The following is a 26,286-nucleotide window of genomic DNA, read 5'->3' as shown; positions in this document are numbered from 1 at the left end:
TTATACGTGGATGAATACAAGCTTACCATTGGTAAAAGTGACTTTTATTTCAATTTTAAGATAACAATAATTAATATAAAAGTATTAACTCTTTCAGGCCAATGATAGTAGAGTTAGACTGTTAGATGACTGAATGCTTCATGAGATTAGGAAACTAAACTGAAATTTATGTAAAAGTTACATAATTAAAAAAATACCTTTACGTACAATTATTTTTAAATCAGCCGACAATAATAATGGGGTAAAAAAACAAAATGAAATATACTAGTATCTAAATTATAGTTCCGTAAAACAATAGAAGGATTGGGGGGAAAAAAAAAATGATAGCATAAATAAACTGCTGGTAAGATATTTTCCCTTCCTGTCTCAAGAAGGACAAAAAGAAGAAGCAGGATGTCTGTTTTGTGACAAGGTTTGACTGCTTAGTTTTTCTTAGGATGTTCAGTTTTTGTTGGTATTACTAGTGCTGCGTTTTATGGATGTAACCTAACGTATCACTGGAAAAAATTCAACTAACTAATTTTACAATCCGACAATGAGATGGGATGGGGAAGAGAAAAGGAGCAAAAAAAAAAAAAAAAAAAGGATGAGAGAATACTTGACTTTCCAAACCAATTGGATTTGGGGGGGAAAAAAATTACTCGTACTTGCAAACCAACCGTGGAACTGTAGCAAAGGATCTTTGGGTTTATAAATCTTTTGTGCCACCTGCCATGGCTGACCCCGGGCTTCCGATCACGCGAGCTCTTAGCCTCCCACTACTCTCCCTCTTTCTTGCTCTGTTCCCGCACACAGAAATTCCTCTTCTTCTCTGGCAGCTACCGCCATGGCCGGGGTTGCCCAGGCTTACCCTTGGGACCATTACTCCCAGGTCGAAATGCCGGGTCTCTGGTCATGCCTTGCTGAGTTCGGCCTCTCCCAGCCTCTCAAAGGTGCTAGAATCGTCGTTCACCCCCTCATGACCTCTGAAACCGCCCCCCTCGAGAAAATTCTAACTGATCTCGGAGGCGAAGTTTGCTGCTTCCCCCGTCAGACCTGCTTCAGCATGGGTCGCATTGCGGCCACTTGGGAGGCGCCGTATTCGCTGGATATCGACAAATTTCGAGCCAATCTCGAGGATGGCATGAAGGCCTGTTGGGAGACGAATTATTGGCAGGATATCAAGCGTGTGCTTGACTGGGGTCCCAGCGGTGGTCCCAATCTGATTGTTGGTGCCGGTGGCGACGCTACCTTCTTGATCAGTGAGGGCGTGAAAGCTGAAGAGATTTATGCCAAGACTGGTCAGTTTCCAGACCCGTCTTCCACTGATGATCCTGACCTCCATGCTGTCCGCACTGTGATCAGGAATGGGTTGAAGATTGATCCCATGTGGTACCACAAGATGAAGGACGGACTCGTTGGTGTCTCTGAAGAGACTGCTATGGGTGTTAAGAGACTTTACCAGATGCAAGCTGATGGAAGTCTGTTGTTCCCTGCCATCAATGTCAACGACTCTGTCACCAAGAGCAAGGTAATTATCCGTTACTGTTCTTTTTCTTTTGGCCAACAAGGATTGTATTAGTCAAAAGTTCAAATGTGAAAATTCTCAATCAGAAGCAACTAAAACAAGATAACAGGAAATAAACTGGAACACTAAGAAAAAGGACAGTCCAACAAAAACGCAGCAAACTAAACTACTAAGACTGAGAGCATATGAAGAAAAGCACCAACTAGGATCAAACATGATTTCCCTGGGGATAGCAATTTCTGTAGCTTTAATGGGGGTCGCAGGACCCATCGTAGGTATGGAGAGATAACATCTCCCTGTCTTAGTCCCCTCCTAAGGGGGTGTTTGGATAGAAATCAAACCATGGTTTCAAAGGTGCTTTTACGGTTTACGAAGTACACATGTGAAGGAGTTTGTTTCGTTTTGCAGAAAAGTTTTGCAGAAAAGTGCTTCTAAGAAGCACTTTTCAAGGTTGCCAAACACCCCTTTTGATACTCTTTTACTAGACAACATGACAGGAAAATTTACAGAGCATATACACCGCAATTTTCTATCAATCCAGTTCTTGCAAAGACCCATTTTTAGCATTATAGCACATAAAAAATCCCACTCTATTTTATCATAAACTTTGTTCATATCCAGCTTTAGAGCAACCTCACACTGGCCTGGCTTCTTTATTTTCATATGCTGGAAGACTTTATGGACAATAATGATACTATCCTGAATCAGCCTCCCTAGCACAAAGGCTTCTTGACTTTCATCAATGAAATTTACCAGAGGAGGCTTAAGTCAGTCTGATAAAATATTTGAAAATATTTTGTATAGAACTATAGGCCTATAATCATTAAGCTCAAAATTTAGGTCAAATTCTTTGATAACACTTGTTAGTTTTGCTCCCGCTAGTTGTTAAAATGCGTATGTGCATTTATAAACTCATCTATGACTATTTGTAATTTCTGTATCAGCTACAATGTAAATTAGGATTCGTAAATTCCATACAAGTACTTGCTATTTTGCTATTTTTAATTGTCAAAATTAGTACTCGTAAATTTCTATTTATTTGCTGTTGTTGGTTATTAAAATGCCTATGTGCACTTGTAAATTCGCTTATGGTATTAACACAAGATCAGTGTTGTTAATTTGACTTGACCTAATAGATATAAGAAACTTGATTTCAGTTTTGTCCAATCATTAACAGGCTCGGGACAATTTACTTTTGGTATTAACAAAAGATCAGTGTTGTTAATTTCAGCCAAAGCAAAACCATAAGATTTTTAACTAAATCACAAAACCTGGTTGCCTATTATGTCGTATGATTACTGATAGAAAGCGCCTATGAATCCATCAGGACCAATGGCTTTGGATCCTCAGAATTGAAATACAGCTTGCTTTCACCTCATCCTCTGTTATTTCAGCCAGTAGCACCGCGTTGTCTTCTTCAGTAACCACCCTTTCCAGTTTCCCAATGAGTCGAAGAGTGAAGTATGAGTTCCTCAAAACACTTACACTTTCCTGTTACAATATCATCTTCTAGCCACTCATTCTGTTCATTCTACAATCGCATTATCTTATTCCTGCATCTTCTCTGGATAGTTGACAAATGGAAATCTTCTAAAATTTTGTCCCACATTTTAGCCGATTGACTCTACATTTTTGTGCCCAGAATAATTCCTTCTGGTTTGATAAATCTATTTTCTGCCTAAGATCTAAAAAACTCACTAGCTATATCATCATTCCAATCCTTATTTAAGTATATCAGCACCTTTTCAATAGGCTTGTTAATCAGTTTGTGGCTGTTCCCGAACTCCTTTCGACTCCAGCTGACAAGTATAGATCTTAAATTAACCAGCTTTGAAACAGTCATTCAGCATCTTGTCATTCTCTTCGACTTTCCAATTATCTTTAATTAATTCCATTATGTTCGCATGAGCAAGCCATCTCATGTGGAATCTAAATAAACTTGGAGTTTTGTTCTCTTTATGATCAAATTCAATCAGGATTGGACAACTGTCCGTTACTGTTCTTTTTCTTTTGGCCAACAAGGATTGTATTAGTCAAAAGTTCCAATGTGAAAATTCTAAATCAGAACTAAAACAAGATAACAGGAAATAAACAGGAACACTAAGAGAAAGGACAGTCCAACGAAAAGGCAGCAAACTAAACTACCAAGACTGAGAGCATATGAAGAAAAGCACCAACTAGGATCAAACAAGATTTCCCTGAGCATCAATAGCCAGCAATATCTGTAGCTTTAATGGGGGTTGCAAGACCCATCGCAGGTATGGGGAGATAACATCTCCTTGTCTTAGTCCTTTCCTAAGTGAAACTTTTGATAGTCTTTTACCAGACAACATGACAGGAAAATTTACAGAGCATACACACGGCAATTTTCTATCAATCCATTTCTTACAAAGACCCATTTTTAGCATTATAGCACATAAAAAATCCCATTCTATTCTATCATAAACTTTGTTCATATCCAGCTTTAGAGAAACCTCACACCGGCCCGGCTTCTTTATTTTCATATTTTGGAAGACTTTATGGACAATATTGATACCATCCTGAATCAGCCTCCCTAGCTCCAAGGCGTCTTGACTTTCATCAATGAAATTGTCCAGAGGAGGCTTAAGTCTGTTTGATAAAATATTGGAAAATATTTTGTATAGATCTATAGGCCTATAATCATTAAGCTCAAAACTTAGGTCAAATTCTTCGATAACACTTGTTAGTTTTGCTATCGCTAGTTGTTAAAATGCGTATGTGCGTTTATAAACTCATCTATGACTATTTGTAATTTCTTTATCAGCTACAATGTAAATTAGGATTCGTAAATTCCATACAAGTACTTGCTATTTTGCTATTTTTAATTGTTAAAATTAGTACTTGTAAATTTCTATTAATTTGCTGTTGTTGGTTATTAAAATGCCTATGTGCACTTGTAAATTCACTTATGGTATTAACACAAGATCAGTGTTGTTAATTTGACTTGACCTAATAGATATAAGAAACTTGATTTCAGTTTTGTACAATTATTGACAGGCTCAGGACAATTTACTTTTGGTATTAACAAAAGATCAGTGTTGTTAATTTCAGCCAAAGCAAAACCAGAAGATTTTTAACTAAATCACAAAACCTGGTTGCCTATTATGTCGTATGATTACTGATAGAAAGCGCCTATGAATCCATCAGGACCAATGGCTTTGGATCCTCAGAATTGAAATACAGCTTGCTTTCACCTCATCCTCTGTTATTTCAGCCAGTAGCACCGCGTTGTCTTCTTCAGTAACCACCCTTTCCAGTTTCCCAATGAGTCGAAGAGTGAAGTATGAGTTCCTCAAAACACTTACACTTTCCTGTTACAATATCATCTTCTAGCCACTCATTCTGTTCATTCTACAATCGCATTATCTTATTCCTGCATCTTCTCTGGATAGTTGACAAATGGAAAACTTCTAAAATTTTTGCCCCACATTTTAGCCAATTGACTCTAGATTTTTGTGCCCAGAATAATTCCTCCTGGTTCGATAGATCTATTTTCTGCCTAAGATCTGAAAAACTCTCTAGCTGTATCATCATTCCAATCCTTAGTTAAGCATATCAGCACCTTTTCAATAAGCTTGCTAAACAGTTTGTGGCTGTTCCCGAACTCCTTTCGACTCCAGCTGACAAGTATAGATCTTAAATTAACCAGCTTTGAAACAGTCATTCAGCATCTTGTCATTCTCTTCGACTTTCCAGTTATCTTTAATTTATTCCATTAGATTCGGATGAGCAAGCCAACTCATGTGAAATCTAAACAAACTTGGAGTTTTGTTCTCTTTATGATCAAATTCAATGAGGATTGGACAACTATCCGTTACAATATATGGTTTAGTTTTAGAACTGTTTCAGATTTGAAATTTTGTTAAATTTATAGCAGCTACAAAGTCGACTTTAAAGCCAATTGAATTTGAACCTTTGTACACTTGTAACTAAAGTTCTTTTACTTAGCAACCTTGGATTTAACCTGTTGCTAGTTTTGGAAAACTCAACATTATATCTGATATGTTTTATGTTTGTGTTAACAGTTCATTGAACTGTTACGGTTGCCGCTCTGCTCTTCTTGATGGGATAAAGAGAGGTACCAATATGACTATTCCTGGGAAAAAAGCTGTTGTGTTTGGATACGAAGATGCCAGCAAGGGATGTGCTATTGCACTGAAGCAGGCTGGAGCAGACGTGGTTGTGTATACGGTTGATTCCAACCATACTGTTCAAGCTGGCCTAGGAGGTTTCAAAGTTATTAAGGCCCTTGACGATGTTGTTCCTGAGGCAGACATATTTGTTACTCCTAGTATCAACAAGGGCAATATCTTTATTGCTAATTACATGAAGAAGATGAAGAACAACGCCATTATTTATAGCATGGATCCAATAGTGGACCTTAATAGCAACAGTATGTATGCTGGACTGGAGCAACACCTCTCCCGCATGAAGCGCATCATTGTCAATCCTCAAACCGACAAATGGGTCTTTCCTGACACTAACTCAAGCATCATCATGTTGAGCAACACGGGATACCCTGATTTGATGTCGTCTTGGTCTTGTACAAGCCGTGTGGTCGCTGCGCTTGAGTTGTGGAGCAATAGGGGGACTGGCAAGTACGAGAATAAGGTTTATGATTTTCCTGAGCCTCTTGAAGAGAAGGTGTCTGCTCTTCACTTTGCCAAGCATACGACCGGTAGTGTGATGACCAAGACCACTGAAAAGATCGAAGGACGGGCTGATCATGTCTCTGTGCGGATGGAAGGACCGAGGAACATCTTGGCTACAAATACTGAGCCAACGGGAAGTGATAAGGTCAAGAGGATGCTACTCATGGCTGCTCAAGCTTGTTTGTTTTTTGGCATGATCGGTTTTGGCGTCATGACGGTTCCCAAAGTTAACGTAAGTCTCCCATTTCCCAAAATTTGCATAGATCTCGCTGCAATTTGGGGTAATTAAAAGGTGAGAAAGAAGGTACTTTGAACTTCTATTATACATGCATGCTTTTTTCGGGTGATGCGCATTTTTTCAGATAAAGGGTTAGAGAGTGTTTGGTGACTTTGATATCTCATTGGATTTGGAGCAGGAGAAAAGGTAAATAAAGGTCTCTATTATCGGTTGAAAATGTTCAAAATGCTCTAGACCCTTTTTCTTTTTAAATATAAATCTCACTTGCATGAAACTATTTCTATCGGGGAAGCCTCGCTTATTCAAAGGGCTGATTGTTTATAATTCTTGTTTTGTGAGTTAAGAAGCGGGATGATGATTTGTATGCATGTGAAATTGAATCAATGAAGATCGAAGCAAAGAAATGAACTGCAACATAAATTTTATATGGATGTAGGGAAAAAAATTTCAAAACGGGGCAAGAATTCTCTGCAATGATCACTTGTAGACCAATTGAAGTCAAAAAGAAAAGAGCACATTAGTCAGTGTGCTTAAGCTGATCCAGCTTAAACATATAATCCGGTTGAACAAACGGAAAAAGAAAAGAGGTTGAAAAGCCGAACCGTCTATAATTTCTTTGACTGAAAAATATTGATTCAGAAACTTCATTGAAAGCAATTTTTATAGTGTTCGTATGGAAAAATCAGGTTTACCCAGTAATGTACAATTTTACATAGATTTGTATGAAATTTAAATATTTTCTAAGCGATACTTCTTCATTTCTTGCCAAAGACCCCATTTTTGGTCAATGGGGGGTTGCTTTTTTTTTTTTTTTTGGGGAGGGGGGGATAAACTTTGACTTGGTTCCACCAACCCAACCAACTTAGGACTAGGGCCTAAAAGATAGGATCAATGTGCCCAGAAAACGCAGCCCTGTATGTCAAAAAAAAAGAAAGGAAAGAAAACTCAACCCAATCACATTTGTGTCACCCTTACATCGAAGTTCTTATTTTCCGTTTCTGGGCCAACCCAACAAAGTATAGTTTGAACGAAGCCCTTAAGAAATATCAACCAGATTAGATTTAATAAAAGAGTCTAGTTGTTTATAATATAGCAAATCAATATTTTATATTTGAATCCTTACTGGGAGAGGTGATCATATTAGTGCCCAATAATGTCTCAAATAAAATTACTTTCAATAAAAAAATACATATGCTTAGGGGAAAAAAAAGCTATTAAAGAAGAATGAAGAGATAGAACAAATGGCTAAGGAGTGCCCACAAAAATCCATACTGTTCCCTCCATTAAGCCATTAGTTGTCATACTTATCATCTGTTAATTAAAATTAATATAGATACTGACTAATGGATATGTAAGTTGTTACAAAATATAAAATGAAAAGTTTTTTTTAAAAATAAAATTATGAAATAAAGTTTATTTATTATCAACATAAAAATAAAAAAAAAATTACTGTGCTCATAACCATCTCTTTACGTCTGTATCTGATATGTAATCTGGACTCTTATTTTTGTTTAGATCCATTTGGAAAAATTAATCTAGGTGCATGCTAGGTGAGGGTTATGTCATCAGCTGCTAACATCATTCTCTTACAAATTAGCAAATTATAAATATATCGATCAATGTCTACAATTTAAGAAATGTAAAAACTCAATAAAAAGGAAAAAAAACCACAAAAACTTAATTAAAAATAAGGTGAAATCATGCAAATTTGCACATTAATTTTCTCAAAGAAACCCTATATCTCCATGCAAATTTCTATACTGCATAGAGGCAAGATCCATCACTCTATTTCTATTTCATATTATCTGACTACGACAAAATAGTTCAATGGGATATGAGTTTGTAAAATTATGACTATAATTTTTAATTCTCTCTGATCCTCTATTCTTCATTTACCTTGGATACAAATATCTTCGGATTAATGTTTTCCATATTTAATATCTTAACTTGATCCTAATTATTATGCCCTCTGGCTTCTAATTTATTTATATTAAAAAATTGTCTATTGGTAATTTTTGCGCGCCATGAGAAGATATATTATTTATAATTTGTATATCTTATATTTCTGGGAGAATTTTTTTTATGATAATGACTATAGAAATATCTAAATTCACCATAACATGTATAGTTCTGCTAATGCTTGTTCAAGTATGGAATAGACTTCTGACCATGGAAAAGACGAGCTTGCTCATGTTTTATTATTCTCCCATTCAGATTAAAATCGAATGGTCTAAATTTTATTTTATTTTAATCATTTTGATATTTTTATTTATGAATACGTAAAATATAAAATAAAAATAATTTTCTAATTTGTCTTGACTTTCTAAATTAAATCTACACGGTCTAGAGATCACACAAAGATTATGCTTATTTATCGCTATCTCATGGCTGCAAAGGCCTTCTTCTTCTGTTTGGACTAAAGTTTGAAAGCCGAAGCTTCAGTTTCCCCTCAAAAGAGAGAGGTGAAAGAAAAACCTCCAATTTCAATTTACAAAAATCACTTACAATAAAAGTCACTTTTATCAATATTAATTCAATATCAGGTGGTTTACAATTCTCCTCCAATATTTATAAATTAAATTGAGAAATTTACAGCTTGTCGTCTATTTTTTTCTCACTATTTTTTTTAGTAGACTTGTTAATAATAACTCAATTATAAGGCATCTATTAGTGATTAATTTATTTATTTAGAACTTCTTCATAATTTTCCTAAGAAACAAATGGTTTAAATCTTAGTCCCTCCAATCCTTATTATAAAAACCCAATAACATTTTTACATAGATTAAAATTATTTGATGTTTTTAAGTTTTCAAAATTATTAATAAAATTCATTAATCACAGGATGTTGCTTATTTTGTTACGGGGGTATTTAATTAGTTAAAAAAATCATCAAGCTGAAGGGCATATAGGGAAGAAATTTAATACTTTATACAGTCTTATGTGAAGAACAATGAAGTCCTTATAATAAATGATAGAGAGAATATTTCATTCCATACTCACCTCTAGCATAAATTATGCAGAAAATCGACGTGTGCTGGTTTGAATTATAGAAATTTTAATTTCGTTTAAATAGGGTATGAAAGAAGAACAAATTTTCCGCATGCCAACTTTATTGACAAGAAAGCATTTTTGGCTCACAGTGATGATGGGTTTCTTCTGTAAAAAGAACATATTTCCAATCACACAGTCTTGTAATGATCGATTCTTATCTAAACTAGCAATCATTTACAACTTAGCTTAAAGCAAAAGAAACCGCAAAGCAAGACGCATGCCATTGATATTAAAACAGTGAAACTACTTCACCATCCTATTTACAGAACAAAATATGCTGTTTCCATATTCCAATCATCAACTTTATATTTTTAAAATTTAAAATCTTGTAATATCCACTTAAAAATAGGTCCGGTTGGGTTAAGAATATTTTCAATGCTATTAAAGTGGTCGCTTATTACAAGAGAGAAAATAGCTGAAAATTAAATGCGTAATAATATCTATTAATTAAAATATGAATACCTATTGATATCCTAATATTAATGCCTAAAATAATGTAGTTTAATAAAATTTCAAATTTAATCAAATATCTCATCTGTGCATCGCATTGGGAAGAAGTTTCTAGTTATGACACTGTGTACCTTGTTAGACAGTTTTTTCAAAAAAAAATCTATCCTCCATGGATGAAAACTGATCGAACTGAGAACGTAAGCAACAAAAACGCAAAATGGTTCAATTTCAACACAACAGATCAGAACTTCAATGGCAAAAAGATAAAAATGGTGGGGTATGCCATGGCATCTAGTTCTTAACAAAGTTCATAACAGTTGATGCTTAAAAATTTTCAAACTTGTTTTTATCTGTTTTTCTTTTTTAATTAAACCAACCAATACTGAAAAGTTTTATTAGACTAGGACCAAGATGGATTAAGCCAAATAAGAACTCGGTTAATCATTTTATAATCTTATACCAGATACTGAAAGCAAGATGCTGTCTATGCCCTTGTCTTCTGCATATGGAGCTGAGTTTATGTCAAGCTTTATTCAACACTTCATTAGAACATAGAAAGCAAACGAAGACGTTCAGAACTAGCTTTAAAATCACATTCACTCCAGGCTTCGATCATGCAGATCTAAGGAATATAACTCTGTTAAATTTGAAGACTGAAGAGATCACTGGATGATCAGAGACTATATAGTCCCCAAAAAGAACTCAAGCACTGAAAATTGGTCATGACTGAGAATAATGAAGCTTAATGTACACACATAAACTATTCTATTTCTTTGTCTCTTATACCAATGACGCCAGGAACAAAGAAAAAGAAAAGGAAGAATCCTCTTTTTTCCCTCACAAACTCAATCTGATAAGAAAATCCTAACTTTGTCATGTAGAATTTATATATAAGATGGAAAACCAAAGGTCGGATGCCCTGTGTCAAATTGAAACTCGAGAGGTTAAGCAACCACATACAATATGCTCAATCTCATCCTTATGAAAAATACTTTAGATGAAGCAAATGAAAACGAAGAAGTCATTTTTATCTTTCATTCTAAAACCATAAGCTTCTGGAGAAATCTTTCTCTGTTGTAATAATTGTGCAGACAACTCCAGGTAACAGATCAAAGTTGCAACTCCAGGTTACATATTTTGAAAAGCATATTGTTTATGAACTTGATTCTTACTTTACGACAAGAATCCAGTAAACAGAGAATTCCCCCCAGATATCTATTAAATGCAATATATTATACTATCTTCTATTGAACAAAATATAAACCTTCTCATACATAATCAGTCATATATGTTACAATCTAAGTACATAATATGAGTTCAAAATGCGAAAAAATCATGACCACAGGCCACTGGAAAACTAATAGCATGAGCAGGAGAAAAGGGGAATAAAATAAGCTCTTCAACTGAGACATTTGCAAGCACACCTCAACTTTTGAACGAGAGAAAAATAGCTCTGAACCACAAAGTTTCAAGACTTGAGTTCTTCTGTTCATGTTCTCTGAAAATGCTGCCAACCAAGATGCCACTTCAAACTCTTTTAGCTATCAGTTGCTAAGCAGCTCAAGTTCTTTGCCTCCCAAAGTAACACGAAACGTTGGATTGAAGGATTTTCCAATGTACTTGGAGATTTTTGGTGCACAATTTTGGGGATTTAGTTGTAGGCACATGAATGAGTGCATCTCAGACAACACTAACTGAAAAGATTATTCAAAATCCTGAAGACTAATAATAGCTTACGGGAGTTCAGAACTTCCATAAAGTGCTTGAAAAATACTCAAAGCTGAAAGGGGGATTTCAAAAGAGAAATAGGGGTTCAAGGGAATGAAGAAGAAGAAACATTGATACAAAGCGTAGGCTTCTCAGTTACCCCTAGCACATGTAGTGATTACCTCACAGCCTCTGCGATAGCGATTTGCCGGTCTAGCATGACAATTGTAATATGAAGCTCCGGGTCTGTCACAAGGAACCATATCTCTTCTGAGAGTATCATAACTAATATACTTCCTCTGCATTGCCAGAATTCTCCGATTGCTCTCAGAATCAATCATCGTCGCCTCTGTTTCTCCCACGCTCAAGCAATCCCCAATGCTTCCTGTGCAAACCCTTGTCGTCATTACGCCAGATACTTCACTCTGCTTCAGAAAATTGAGGTCCACAAGAGGTAGGCCATGGCAGATTGGCAGAACAAGTGCCACATAAAGGAAGGTCTTGAAGAAGAAGAAAGAATCTGGTTTGGGACATTGTGCTTGGAGCTTTCTGGTTTTGCAGTTTTGTTTTTTTGGGATTTTTGTTGAAATTTGTGCGGTGTGAAAGGTGGAATCTTTGGTGGCTGGAAGGGAAACCCAGAAGTCAGAAGTCTTTATTGTAAATTGTACAAGTGATATTATATTTGTACCAATGATGTTGGGTTTGATAAACAGTGGAGATTATTCACCTAATCAGATTGATTAGGATTTAGGACGCATGAGGAAATATTAATTATTACAGGGCTAAGTGGCATTTCCGCGGAGCAGCAATGAGTTGTAAATTTGCAATAGTAAGTTCTTATTATAGTTTCCCTTTAGTGTGTTTTTTTTTTCATATTTTATGCAGTATCAATTATTCTACTTATTCTAGATATAAAACCCATTGTACTATAAAATGAGTTTTATATTTAGAACTGAAGGAGTATTATGCTTTTTCAGAAAATCTTCTTAATTTATCTTTAACTCATGTGTATTATTGAGTACAGCTCACCTCAAGGATTCAAGTCTTTTAAGTTGGACAATAAATATTTAATACAAAAATTTTCTGCAATTTTTCTTAATTAGTTTCTCAAAAAAAAAAAGATGAAATTTTAACTCAATTATAATTTAGTATTAAAATATATAATTTTGATTCAAAGTTTAGATTAATCAATAAAAAAATTTCCAATTAAAATTAAACCGTGGAATATTTTAATAAAACTAGAAATATTTCAAATATATTTATTGGAAAATTATACTATTCTAATTTAAATTTGACTACTTTAATCAAATTATAATTTTAATATCAGCATGAAATATTTGATAAGAAATTAATAAACTGTATGGTCAAAAACATAAATTGAGAAACCATATAGAAACCGGCTGTTATTGCGGTATTGTGGGAGGAAAAAGGGATGGTTGCAATTGGCCTGACAAAACAATGCTTTGTAGTCCAAAAGTTCGGTGACTTCCTTTCAAGTTGCTCTATCTTTATCTAATCATAAAGCTCACATCAATGTCACAAAATGTGGGTGTTGTGTTCAAACAATAACGGTCTTCTTCATTTTTGAGAGAATATTTTAAAATCTACTTCTTTCAAATGCAATTCCTAAATTAGTGGACATTTTTAACTATATGTTAAAAAAAATTTTCAACACATCATTTTTCAATATTCATCCTAGTCAAGCATAAATTTCTTTTCATGTGGTTTTTTCTTTTGATGGGAATATTATACTAAACCTAGATGAACCTATATTTCAGATGTTGCTAGGCTAATGCTTATGCTAGTTTATTGTAATTTGTTCATGCTTCTAAATTTTGTGGCCCAAATTTAGTCCTTACTTAGGATTAGTCTATAGTTTTATAGGTATTGTTGGAAAAAAAAAAATTGTTTCATACTATTTTATTGCATAATCATTGACATGTTTTTTGAATTTTGACGTCTTATGTGTGCATAGAGAAAGGAAAAAAATACTTCTAAATCTGTAGATTTTAATTCAGGATTAAAATACAAATTTACTTAAGAAGTTTTTAGTTAGAAGCGTTAGGCACTCCAATTTTTTTTAAAATTTAACAAAATTAATTGTAACAATTTTGCCCCTGTCATTAAAAATGCTAACGGAATATTTTTCACAGTCAATGTTAAGTTTTTAATAGTAGAAAAAAATTGTTATGATTTTAATTTTTAAATTTGGGGCAACATTGAATATAATGTAGTGCATACAAAATTAATTGATACATTATCCATATTTTTTTATTGTTATTATTATTCAGCTCTATCTAATTAGTTTTTAAGTAAAGATACCAGCATCTTTTTATTGACATTCTTTTATTCATGTCATGGTTACTGCCACTCATTTTTCATATGCGGTATAATGAATGTGAAAATATTTCTAGTTATTGAAAAATTTTAAATATCATAATGATATTTAAGGATAAGACTTTTTAAAAAACGATATGATTTAAAGCATAAATGCTTTTATAAGATGTACTAATTTATAGGTTATGAACCAAATAATTTATCTTCAAATACGTGAACTTGTCCAATAATTTTCTATACGTGACAATTAGGATCCATTTACAGTACTAAAGGGAAGATATAATGTAATATAATGAAATGTAATGATTCTTACAATAGGTTTGTTTGGTATGATATTAAGAATGTTGGGATAAAACTTATTTTTATACTCAATTAAATGTAACTAAAGGTGAAAGATTAAAATACCCTTGAAGAATATAACCCTTAATCCCATCTTCCTACTTGTTTTTCTCGTTGTTAAATAATTTTTTTTATTTTGTTATTAAGGCATAGGTGATATTTATCATACATAAAATCATTTTTTTTATTTTATTTCGATTTTATCATTTTTAATTTTTGTACGTACAGAATATAACCTTACTTGGGGTAACATATATGCTTGTTTGAAATAGTGGTTAATCATAATTTATGAAATACAATAAGAAGAGTTTTATGTCATTGTATATAAACATACCTATAAGCAATTATATTAAACAAGTCAAAACAAAAGGAAAAGCTCACCTCATGAGATTGGGCCAACTACACATAGACCTATTAGCTAAACAAGGGAATTGGCAAACGTGAAACGTTGAAGAGCAGCGTGGCATTAAAAGATTGTAATGTATGCTTGATGGCCTTATGGCACCGTGAATGTCGCATTCTACCTTACTTAATTCACCCAAAAAAAAAAGAAAGAAACAAAATAAAAATGATGTTAAGTCATCATTTTTATTAAATACTCCTCCGGTTTTTAATATATCTCTTAAATATAAGACTTTTTTTTTATATTTATCAGTTTTTCTCAAATTATCCTTATGAATACTCCATCAACCATAATCAAATAGAAGAGAGAGGGAGGATATTAATAAAGATGATTATGGTATTTGAGAAAAAACATAGCATATTTCTTATAATTAACTAACTTACCTAACTTCTTTAATCTAATTAAATTAGTTAAATAGGTCTTATATTAAGGATCGGAGGAGTACTAATTTAATATTTTAACTATCTGATTTTTGTTAAGAATATACTTCCATTTCACTTTCGTTGCATTCAGCTCAACAAATTGTGTGTCTAGCTTAATGCATTTTATTAAATTCATGCTTGCTTTCGTTAACTCTCAAATCATCATAGGATTATAAATAAGTAGAAATACAGCAGAGCTCTTTAGCTTAAGTGGCACCTATATTCAAATAAAACTGATTTTGTGATCAAATCTTCAAGTGGTAAGAGAGTATGGATGTGTATTATATTGGTCATCCTTATTTATGAAAAAATATTAGGGAGAATTACAATGAGGTCCCAAAAAGGAAAATTAATTACAAAACAAGTTTTAAAAGTTATTATTTTCTACTTTGAAACCTGTCATTATACTTTTTAATAATTATTTTCCTCCCTTGAGATCTTATTATGATTCTCCAAAGGATTATGATAAATTTAACAAAACCAAGTAGAGATAAATATAAGATAATTTAAATTGAATAAAAGGCAGGCTCAGTGAGAGATTGAAAAAAAGCATATTATACATATATATCTGTTAGCTCACAATTAAATATCATGACCATAACCAGAAAGGAAAACTAAAGAAATTAGCAGACCAGGAAAAGAAACATTGGAACTAAACTCTTTTAGCTTTAAGTCATTTGCAAACGTATAACCTGAACCATTGAAATGAAAAAACATACCATAAACGATCACAATTCACTGTTTAACTTTACTACATATCATTTGTAGATCATCTACACATCAGTTTTTCTGTATGGAGTAAGAAAAAGTGCAGGACAAATAAGCAGAGAGGATTCTCTCCAGCCTCCATGTACAGAAGCGTAGAAGTGAAGAGAGATAGAGAGGGGGAAAAAACTTTACTACATATCATTTATATAGTCATGTTGACATTTCTGATGCATTGATTTATGAAACCAAAGCTCAAATCCTTCTTTGCACGTTCTCATCAAATGATCTCAACCTTCAAACCCTTATAATAATCCTCCATTGCTATGCAACTCAAGTTAGATGATTTGCCTCTTAAATTAGCATTTTGAAGAGCTTTTTCTATGAAGTTATTAGACGTTCTTGGTCCAAAATTCGGGGGATATGATCTGATTTGATTGCAGAAACATGAACAGATCGTTCAAAATCCAAAAGAGTAATCCTGATAGGTTGTGGGACTATTTTTCTGGTTTGATTTCAGAAGCTCCAAAACAGTGTCAGTTCCTATGCAACTCAAAGTTTGACCTCAAATTAACACAGAAAGCTGGATTGTGAAGGAATTTTCTATGCAGTAGTTTGTCGAATTTGGTTCTAAACACATGAAAAAGTTAATCTCGGATTGCTCAAAATCCTAAAGGGGGATTTCAAATATAAAAAAAAAAAGGCAAATCAAAAGAAAAAGAAGGGATTAAAAGGAATATGAAGAAGGTGGTTAATCTGGTTAATTTATCAGTTAATTACCTCTAGCACATGTAGTTATAACCTCACAGCCTCTGCGATAAGGATTTGCTGGTCTAGCATGACAGTTATAATATGAAGCTCCAGGTCTGTCACAAGGAACCATGTCTCTTCTGAGAGTTCCATAACTGATATACTTTTTCTGCATTGCCAGAATTCTTCTATTGCTCTCAGAATCCATCATCGTCTTCTCTGTGTCTCTTAGGCTTAAGCAATCCTCAATGCTTCCTGTGCAAACCCTTTTCGCCATTAATATGTCTGAAGATACTTCACTTTGCTTCAGCAAATTGAGGTTCATGGGAGGTAGGCCATGGCAGATCTGGACAACGAGTGACAGATAAAGGAAGGTCTTGAAGAAGAAGGAGAAGAAGAATCTGGTCTGGGACATTTTGTGTTTGGAGCTTTCTTGTTTTCTGGTTATGTTTCTTTGTTTTTGTGATGTGAAAGTTGAAAGCTTGGGTGGTTTGGAGGCAACTCACAGCTTAGAAGTATTTATATCAGTAATAATGTTGAACATTGAATCGTACAAGTTCATTAAGTTTAATAGAAGTTTGAGGGTTTTAGTTAAAAAGCTTTATTATTAATTGTTTTCAATAGTTGGCCAAAAAAAAAATAGAAATATTTAAAATATTTTTTAGTTCTGATTTACAAGTCATTTTTAGTAGAGATGATGCCAATAAAAAGTATATTAAGATTAGTTGATATTTTTAAAATTACCTCATATACCCATATTAAATGCAATAATTTTTTTATGCATCGGAAGAGTTTGAATCCTTAAACCGGAAAGAAAATTGGGGGGGGGGGATGCTAGGTGAGAAAACTCCCTATAATAATAATTTCTACCCAATCATAAATTTCTAGGCAAACATCTTTTTTCATATATTGTACAAAATGACTCATTAATAAGAATATAAAACATTTTAAGAAAATGAATTGTAAATAGAAATAAAGGAGTATACATTTAAAACTTGTAGTAAAATTGTTATTCCAGTTTTTTTTTTGGAATAAAACATACCAAAGTGGAAGCCTCCATAACGATAGTGATGAGAATACGGCTATTAGTGGGATATTGTCGGTAAGGAATTTTGGAGTAAAAGAAACGTATGGTTGCCATTTGCCTAACAAATATTGTTGAATGACACCTAAGTCCCAATGCACCCATTTTAATCACAAGCAAGAACCATATAATTCTAAAATATCAATAAAGGATCAAAGGTCCTTTAATTTAGTAAATTTGGAATGAAAAAAGTGCCCTTCTTCAGTCAGAATTATATTATTTAGATTCATCATTATTTTATATTCTATTCTCCAGGATCTAAATATAAGATCCATTTTATAATATAATTTATAATTTACACTATAAAATGGAATTTATATTTAAGACCAGAGAAAGTATTTTTAAAACTAGGAAATAAAATTCTATCCTCATTAGATCCCAAGAAATTCTGGTCCACAATCACACAATACTCCTTACAAAGAGGTAGTTGGAAGTGACTTCTAAAGTATGTTTAATATGTTGATGGAAGTGTTGTCTTTATTTTATTAAATAATTGTATTTATTATGTGAAATTATAAATAAAGAGTTCACTTTAGGATCTGCTATTTTTTTTTCCTTGCAAGATATTTTTACAGTTTACTAAATTATTCTCTTCGATCTTTTTTATAAGATATAACTAGACAAATTACAACTACATCGATTCTTTTTATCATCATACCATCACATCATTTCAGAATTTTTGAGACTTTAGCGTAATTAAATAGGTATATTGGGACTTTAGTGTCATTCTCCTAATGTATTGTAGTTTTTGTCAAAAAAGGTAGGCCACTTCCTTTCAACTTACTCTATCCTTTAATCATAACATTCACATTTTGGCTCCAACAAAAATCATTATATTCAAATCAAATGTCACAAATTTGTTGGCATCGTGTCTTCGTGGAATCATAGTCTTCTGCTTTTTTCTTTTAAAATAATGATATAAAAAATACTTATTTCAAATGTGAAGCAAACCCAAAAAAAAAAAAAAGTTTCCTGGTCCTTTTAACTATAAGATGACAAAGTTTTCAACGCATGTTAAATCTACCTAATTTTAATGAGTGTGCGCATAAGGTAACCAAATTATTCATCCAAGTCAAGTATAAATTCTTTGCATTTAGGCCAGAATAGAAAAGGGCGAAGTTCATTTATCAAATGCATAATCATTAGGGTGCGTAACAACATCAAAGACATATAAATTTTGATGTTTTAGAATGCAACAACAAAAACACAAAACTCAAGCCTATGAGTTATATGCAGCAGAAATATTTTTCTTTTTTTTCATCTTTTACAAAAATTTCTAAGAAAACAAGATAAATATATGACAGAAATTAAATAGCAAAAAAGACATCAAAATTATTAACATAGAAAATCCCTCAATGTAAAGGTAAAAGCCATGCGTCATCCAGACCAAAGAAAACCACAATTCCACCATGATCAAAGTAAAGTACATGAGAGTTTCAATCAGACGTACAAACAAATGCAAATAATCAACCAAATAGCCAAAACTATAAGCTTATAATAGAAAATTAATAAACTAAAAAAAAATTCAAATCCGAGGCTAGAGGGCGAACTCAATATATCTCATAACAGGCACCAAATTGATGATCCAAAACATTGCAAACTTACTAACCAAATTTTAGCTCGATCCAATAGTTAACGAATGCGTAAATATCGATTTACTAGGACTGTCTTGTCAAGATACAAAAATAGCTTTCACTCTTCTTATCTCCCCAAATGGCTACTATTCTCCCTCAAAATGAGACCTCGTGCTTAACCCTATTATGCTCCGTCTTCACTTTAATAAGTGAAACTCATGTGACCAAAAGTAAAAAAGTGAGCCTGAAATGGATTTCAGATATTGGGTCTTTCTCCACATAGGAAGGGAGCCCAATTGGATGTGTTTCATACAAAATGGAAGGAAAAAAATGGGAGATAATTAAAAGAATCAGTTTATGTAATTTATGTAATATTTGGTACATATTTGTTTTATTTTATTGCTCACTTCTATCCTAAATGTAAGACAGATAATTAATTTGTAAATATTCAAAAAATTAGTTGTTTAAGTTACTTAGAATTAAAGGAAGAATGTATTTAGTAAGGATGTTTTTACATAGAAGCATTTTCATTGACATCCTCTTTCAGTGTCTCTCTATATAATAAACGTGCTAATATAATATGTGGACAAAGCATAATGCTTAACTCTTGCAATAGAAAAGGAAAAGGCGATCCAACAAGTTGGGCTCACACCATATGTTTGCCCATCAAATAAGCAAGCCCGATCAGCGATGAGGAGGCAATATGAAGGCATTCTAGAATCTCATGCAAGCAATGCTATTGAGCTGCTTAACGTGGAACCAGATGAAAGACATGTTGATTATAATATTCTAAAGGAAGTGTGTGCCCTTATTAACCGAGATTGGAATGTTAGAATCAGCCATGTGAGTCGGGAGTGCAACAAGGCCGCTGATTTCCTAGCCAAGAAAGGTCTTGAGGCAGTAGGAGATTATCATTTTCTTTCTGCACCGCCATTAGATTTGGCTGCCGTTCTGAACTTGGGAGTGCGATCTTGATATACGTAAACATGTAGTACGCTGAGGAGGTTTCTTTTAGCATCCCAAAAAAAAAAAAAGAAGAAGACAATCCAAACAACTCACATAACCAATGAGATTCCCCCCCCAAAGCATAGGTATCCTGGTAATCTTATTTGAGGCACTGTCAGATACTAAATATAAGCACTTCTTGCAATGAAAATTCAAACCTTGAATTGCCACATTATGAGAGATTAGTCTCTTCTGCTAGATTCGATCCCCATTGGTAACCAATGAGATTTAGATTTAGTAGAAGATGTCAATCCCTCACAACGTAATGAACCAAATTCAAATCTATATCAGAACATGTGCTCAAATTTTGTGCTCGATAATATCTCAAACATGATTACTTCTAATATGAAAATATCTATATTTAGTTTTTAAAAAAAACTCGTACAAGATAAAAAAATTAAAAAGGAAAATATTTTTAGTTAAGTGTTTTATTAAAAAAATATATGTTTTTAAAAACAAAACACTCAAAACGACTTTTCAAAACGACTTTTACATGTTTAATTGTTTATATTTTTTGTTTTGTTATTTCCTAATTTTCTTTTTGGCCATGCTTGCACTTTGTCTTCTATGTTTAACCATATCATTTCTTGACTTCTCTTCCATTGTCGTTGCACTCTCCACTTGGTCTCTCACTTTTTATCAGTTTTAATTTAAGAACAACTGCTTTTAACAAGTTTTCAAATTTTTTTCCCTTCAAATGCAATGTTTTAGAACAATTATCCAAACAATAATTTTTTATCTTTTCTTTTCAAAATTTGCTTTAAAAAATAATTTCATAAAACTATTCTTAAAAATAAAAACAAACAAGGCCTGCATGTTATCTGTTTCTTCACTGCCCCCCAGCAGCGAGCTATCTCGTTTGGTTCAAATTTGAGTATGAGGACCCCAGAATCAAATTCTGTGAAGTTTAATGACTGGCTGCAATGAACTTTATCTACTAATCCGATCCATGTGAAAATTCAACTTTGCTTGGTCCTATTATGGCATATATTTCTTTAGGAATAAGAAAGCTCACGAAGACGGTTCTTACAAAGCCGTGCTTGACTATGCCCAACAACAGAGTCGAAAGTGAGACCGTTGCTGTCAGTAAAAAATCTTTTGCCAGGACGGGCATTAAGAGAATGATATGATCCACACGCCATGGGATCCTTCAGATGGGTCTAGAGTACCGGAGTTGTCCGTAAAATTGAGTGTTCAAAATCAATTGGTGTACAATAGAGTACTTTCCTTCACAGACTTGGGACTATAAAATTTTCTAACTCAGCGAGGAAAAAAAAAATAAATTTATCACAATTATAATTTAAACGGTCCAATTTACAGGAACCATGCGGAAAAGTCGTGTAACATCACAGATTCACAGGGCTGGGGGGCATTCATCATACAGAAATTGAAACTCGTAGACTTCATATTCTACCTCTCAAATTCAAAGTTGGAACAGAAGGAAAAAAAAAAGTACTTATCATAGAACAAATTTGAAGAACTAAAATGCATGTCTTCCCCCACTGATCTGCTTGTTCATTCTTTGGAGCTTGACTTCAAAGATTCATCCTGGACGACGAACAGCAATAAACACAAATGTCCAAATTTCCGAATAGGGCAAAAATATAGAAGATTAAAAGACAAAAGCATACATTTAATTTTTTAACTTTATACAAAATTTTAATTTAGGCCTTTAACTTTAAAAATATATTTTTAGTTTTTTAACCCTAAAATTATTAGTCTTAAATCATATTTCTTGTAACAGTTATAGTTGTTTTAAAAATTAAACTTAATATATCAATATTTGAGAATATCTTGTTAATATTTAAGATGTTAATGTCACCATTTTTGTTAATGATTTTAGGATTAAAGGACTGTATTGAAATATTGTATTAAGTTAAAGAATTAAAAGTATACTTTTACTTAAAATAAAACAAATAATAAATAATAAGTAGGCAAGCCTGCGGAAAGTTACTAAAGATTTATGAACAGTAAAAAGAGAAAATTAACTCAAAAATGCATTATGAAACGTGCTACTAATCAAAGGGTGAGGCAGAATCAACTGGAGTGACATTTAACCCCATTTTCCTATCATGTACACTCCTTATCAGTTGACTGATTTACAATAGCAACTTTATTTTGCTAACGGAGCATTTACGATATGTTACTAACAGTAGACGATGGTCTAGAGGGAGAGAAGGAAATTAGAAGGAAGGACGGAAGTGCATGGTGTTCGATAAATAGAAAATATTGAAGAACTAGGTGACTCAACTGATTATATTGATCTTCAGAATATGAGTAAATTAAGATATATGGATGGTTCACCCCTATTCAACTTAGAATATGATCAAACTCACTGAAGTAAGAAACAACAACAATAAGCCTTATCCCATTAGGTGATATCGACTACATGAATCACACGACGCCATTGTGCCTTCACCCCTATTCACTGAAGTAAGAAACAAAGAAAGAGAATTTGGCTTTCTAGGCATCTGGGATCAAGGTATTAGCATTACCATTTAGATCAGATATGTCTAGTTCCATCTAGAGAAGGGTTAGAATAATAACGATAGGATTGAAGACAGACTAGTTTATGAAAGTAAAGAGGGTTCTAAAACGGATGAATTAGTAAAGGTTAACTGGATCATTTCAAAATAATTAACTATGTTATGGACATTAGTCAAGTTAGACAAACTGGAGTGGAGTACTTTTTCACAGAACATGAGGGTATGTTTAAACTGCCCCAGATACAAGGCATAAGCATGAATCAATTACCTTAACACAAACATAAATATAATGCACATCCGGATTTTTTCCAAGTGCTTGCTCCACTGAGCTTCCATCATCATTGAGTGGGACAGGAGTAGTCAGCTCCCAGACTGGACCATTAGACTTCTCTTCTGACGCAAGTTTCTCTGCACATACAACAATAGTGGGTTTTCAGGTTTAATTAATTTTTGAACTCTGAAAGGGAAGATTCGAGATGCATGCTATGTAAAAGGGTAGTGACTTGTGAAGAAATGTGAGACTTTGAATAGAACTATAATGGGCCTTGTGCAATGCACAAAGTCCAAAAAGGATTGCATTATTTATTACTTACAAAAAGAACAGCTTCCCATAACTATTTTATTTTATATTGATGCTATTGAAGGGGAAGGGGACGCGAACAACCAACAGACAAGTGGCAATCATATCAGCATATAACCACCAAAAAATTGTTCAATAGTTCCAACCCTCAATAACAAGAAGCTACCTTGTTGAAATACTCGTATTCAAATTACGTTTGCCCTTCAATTGAATTGAATGTCCAAAATCAAGAGGCAAATACAAACAACAGAGGTAAAATCAAGCTCAACTAAAAGCCTAGGGACAGTATATCTCAGTCATACAATAACAGGCAAATAAAGCTCAGCATAGCTAAAGATAGCAGCATCAGTTAGGAACCAACCTATCACATGGAGCTTTATATTCCATAAGCATGACTCTCTGAGCAAACGTAGACGATATAATGGAGCTCCATAGGTTACCTGCAGCATTTACAAGCAGTCAAGGCTGATCAAGCAGAATGCAAAACACATTTAATCTTCATGTTTGAAGTAAGTCAAGTTAATCATGGAAAGTTAAACAAACAATAAAAAGTGTGGTATAATTACCAGGATATAAACTCCTTTATCCTTGAGAACCCTATAGTGTGTCATCAACTGCTTCAATAATGGTGAACAGATCAAGAATAGAAAAATGTAAAATTAAACATCTCTGAAGAATTCTACTTATTTGTTCATGGTTTTATTATACCTCCAAACCTCTTCAAGCATCATGGTGGCGTTCTGTCTCGAATTACTTCCACACTGCAAAAGTATGCCATGAGCAATAATTTTCCTCAAAAGTTTAAGTTGTACAACATGCAATACTCACCAAAAGAGAATCAAGAGTCCCTGTAACACAATGTTAAACAACATCAGCTTGTTGCTTATTGTCCAATACGAAAAGACAAAAGGGGCAAAAGAGGGAAAACGGTAGCATACCTTTGTCAATTACAGTACCAAAGGAATCTGATTCAAATGCACTCATATTTCGGACATCCATTTGCATATCTAACTAGTTGATAAAGAAAGTACAAGTCAGTGTTGCTTATTCACCAGAAAGTACAACCATCTAATGACAAAATCCTATGTGACTCTATAATGTATGCACAGGTTTAAGCCCATACTTCAGATAATACCCAAAATCAGATCAGGAAAAAATAAGGATACATTTCAACTGGGAACGATCCCGATATTTGTTCTGCATAGCTTCAATCACAACAGAGGATATATCAACGTTGACAACATCTTCGTAACCATCATCAACCATGCCTTCGCTAAATGCTGTAAATTCACAATGCAAACAAAATTAGATTCTTGTGTTGGTAGTAGCTCGATCTATATGAAATAGAATTAAATTGGCCATTTTCAAAGTACAAACCAAATTGACAAGGTCACTTCGGCGTTCGTTCTCTTTCTTTTTGGTTTTAGAAAGGAACAAAGAAAGAAAGAAAAAAATTTGTTCGCAGAGACGAACGTGCATTCTTCCAGAAGAGATAAACAACATAATTTCAAAAACCTTCCTTCTATGTTCAACTTTCATAAGATATCTCTTCTAATTTGAAAATCCATGTAAGCAAGACGTAAACCTTCCACATCACAAGAGAGGCATTACGTAACTCATTTCCAGATCTGAGACAAGCATACAAACCTGAATTGCCGCAACCGACAACAAGGATCCGGTGTTTGCGAGGGACATAGAGATTCATGATGGGAGCTAAGGTTTGATACTTTTGGTACCAATCAAAAGGACCAGGTTCGTTGGAATAGCGATTGTCCCAGTACCAGGTTTCACCGTAAGCTTGGGTAGCCGACGCGGTCACCGTCGTCGTCATTGTTGATAGGATCTTGGAACTTGGAAGACAGAGGAGCTTGCGCAGCACCAAACAAGAAGGATCAAAGCCGAACTTCTTCAAAGTCTCAGCTTCGTGGTGTTGTAATTATGATCTGCAGAACAACCATAATAACTGCTAAGCTCGCCGATTCCTGAAACTTCGATCGGAAACTCGGCCGTTTTGTTTTGTTTTACTTTTTGATTTTTTTCATTGGACTCTTGCTTCTGCGGAGATTCTGTTGAAGGTAACATTGGGCTTATGTTACAGCCCAGTTTTTGTTTATGCATTAAGTTAAGCCCAACATACTCACATTAGGAGCGTATTTGATTGGTTGGCAGAATAAAGCATGACTCGTATGGAAGAATCCATGACGGAATGACGCATAAGTACCATAATAGAAAATGTAAGAAAATGGGCCAGTCCACCCTTGGTGGATTGGACCCAAGCCCATTTATCATTTGGGATTCCAGTGTAAATAGCAAAACTCTCTTGGGTCTTTAACTGTAATTTTCGCCTTTTCATATATTTTGCCAAAAGGCGGGAACGGTTGTGCAGAGGAGACGGTTTTTGAGAGTTACATAACTGATAGATAGGGATCAGTTTATGGGGACGTGACTTGCGTTTTTCCTTCGCCTCTTCACCATCAAACTCTCCTCTCAGTCTCTCCAAAAACTCTCACCGGTGTAATTGCTGTGTGTCTCCCAGATCCGACTCCGTCACCTGTGATCGGACCTCCGCGTGGCAACCTGACTTCATTGCAGACTTCAGGTTATGCCTGAAAACCTTCATTGGTATCAGAGCTTAGGTTTATATTTTTTTCCTTTTCTTCTTCCGCTGCCCGAGTTCGTATGCGTCTTTGTTTTTACGGTTTAGACTCCAGTACAACTAAAGTGATTTGCTATCATATATTATGCAAATCCTCCATTTTACTTCCAATATGATAGTTTTTGTGTCTTATATTTTATGTTTTAGACATATTGGGTTGCTTCTCTGCCTCTGTGAAAATCATTTTATACAGTATATTTTTTTGGCCGTACCCTTGTTCGTTTTGGGTTGCTTTAAAAATCAAGTTTTAGGCTTCAAAATTTATCCCATTGCGTAGAGCTCGAAAAACTGAAGAAAATGATACAAAGTACACTAAAAA

The 26,286-nt window shown here is 33.9% G+C and overlaps 2 protein-coding genes across 2 annotated transcripts; one reads left to right on the top strand and one right to left on the bottom strand.

Annotated features, from left to right (window-relative positions):
• Window positions 1–651: 651 nt before the first annotated feature.
• On the top strand, window positions 652–6,692 carry LOC114732882 (adenosylhomocysteinase-like). The gene is made up of 3 exons (XM_028920265.1): window positions 652–1,510; window positions 2,970–2,974; window positions 5,554–6,692. Exons 1-3 carry the CDS (start codon window positions 827–829, stop codon window positions 6,467–6,469), a joined length of 1,605 nt encoding a protein of 534 aa, XP_028776098.1. The 5' UTR covers window positions 652–826; the 3' UTR covers window positions 6,470–6,692.
• Window positions 6,693–21,516: 14,824 nt separating this feature from the next.
• Window positions 21,517–25,308, bottom strand: LOC114732873 (EEF1A lysine methyltransferase 4-like). Its single transcript, XM_028920255.1, has 9 exons — window positions 24,959–25,308; window positions 24,478–24,591; window positions 24,250–24,318; window positions 24,140–24,159; window positions 24,020–24,072; window positions 23,878–23,908; window positions 23,673–23,751; window positions 23,000–23,139; window positions 21,517–21,793 (listed from the first exon to the last, which is right to left on the bottom strand). The coding sequence occupies exons 1-9, from the start codon at window positions 25,140–25,142 to the stop codon at window positions 21,761–21,763; spliced, it is 723 nt and encodes a 240-aa protein (XP_028776088.1). The 5' UTR covers window positions 25,143–25,308; the 3' UTR covers window positions 21,517–21,760.
• Between the last annotated feature and the right edge of the window lie 978 nt (window positions 25,309–26,286).

This window comes from Neltuma alba, unplaced genomic scaffold, assembly GCF_004799145.2.
Source record: "Neltuma alba isolate B1F8T4 unplaced genomic scaffold, ASM479914v2 tig00002573_pilon, whole genome shotgun sequence".
NCBI classification, from domain to species: Eukaryota; Viridiplantae; Streptophyta; class Magnoliopsida; order Fabales; family Fabaceae; genus Neltuma; species Neltuma alba.
The sequence above is the reverse complement of the archived record's forward strand: the minus strand, read 5'-3'. Positions and strand labels throughout refer to the sequence as shown.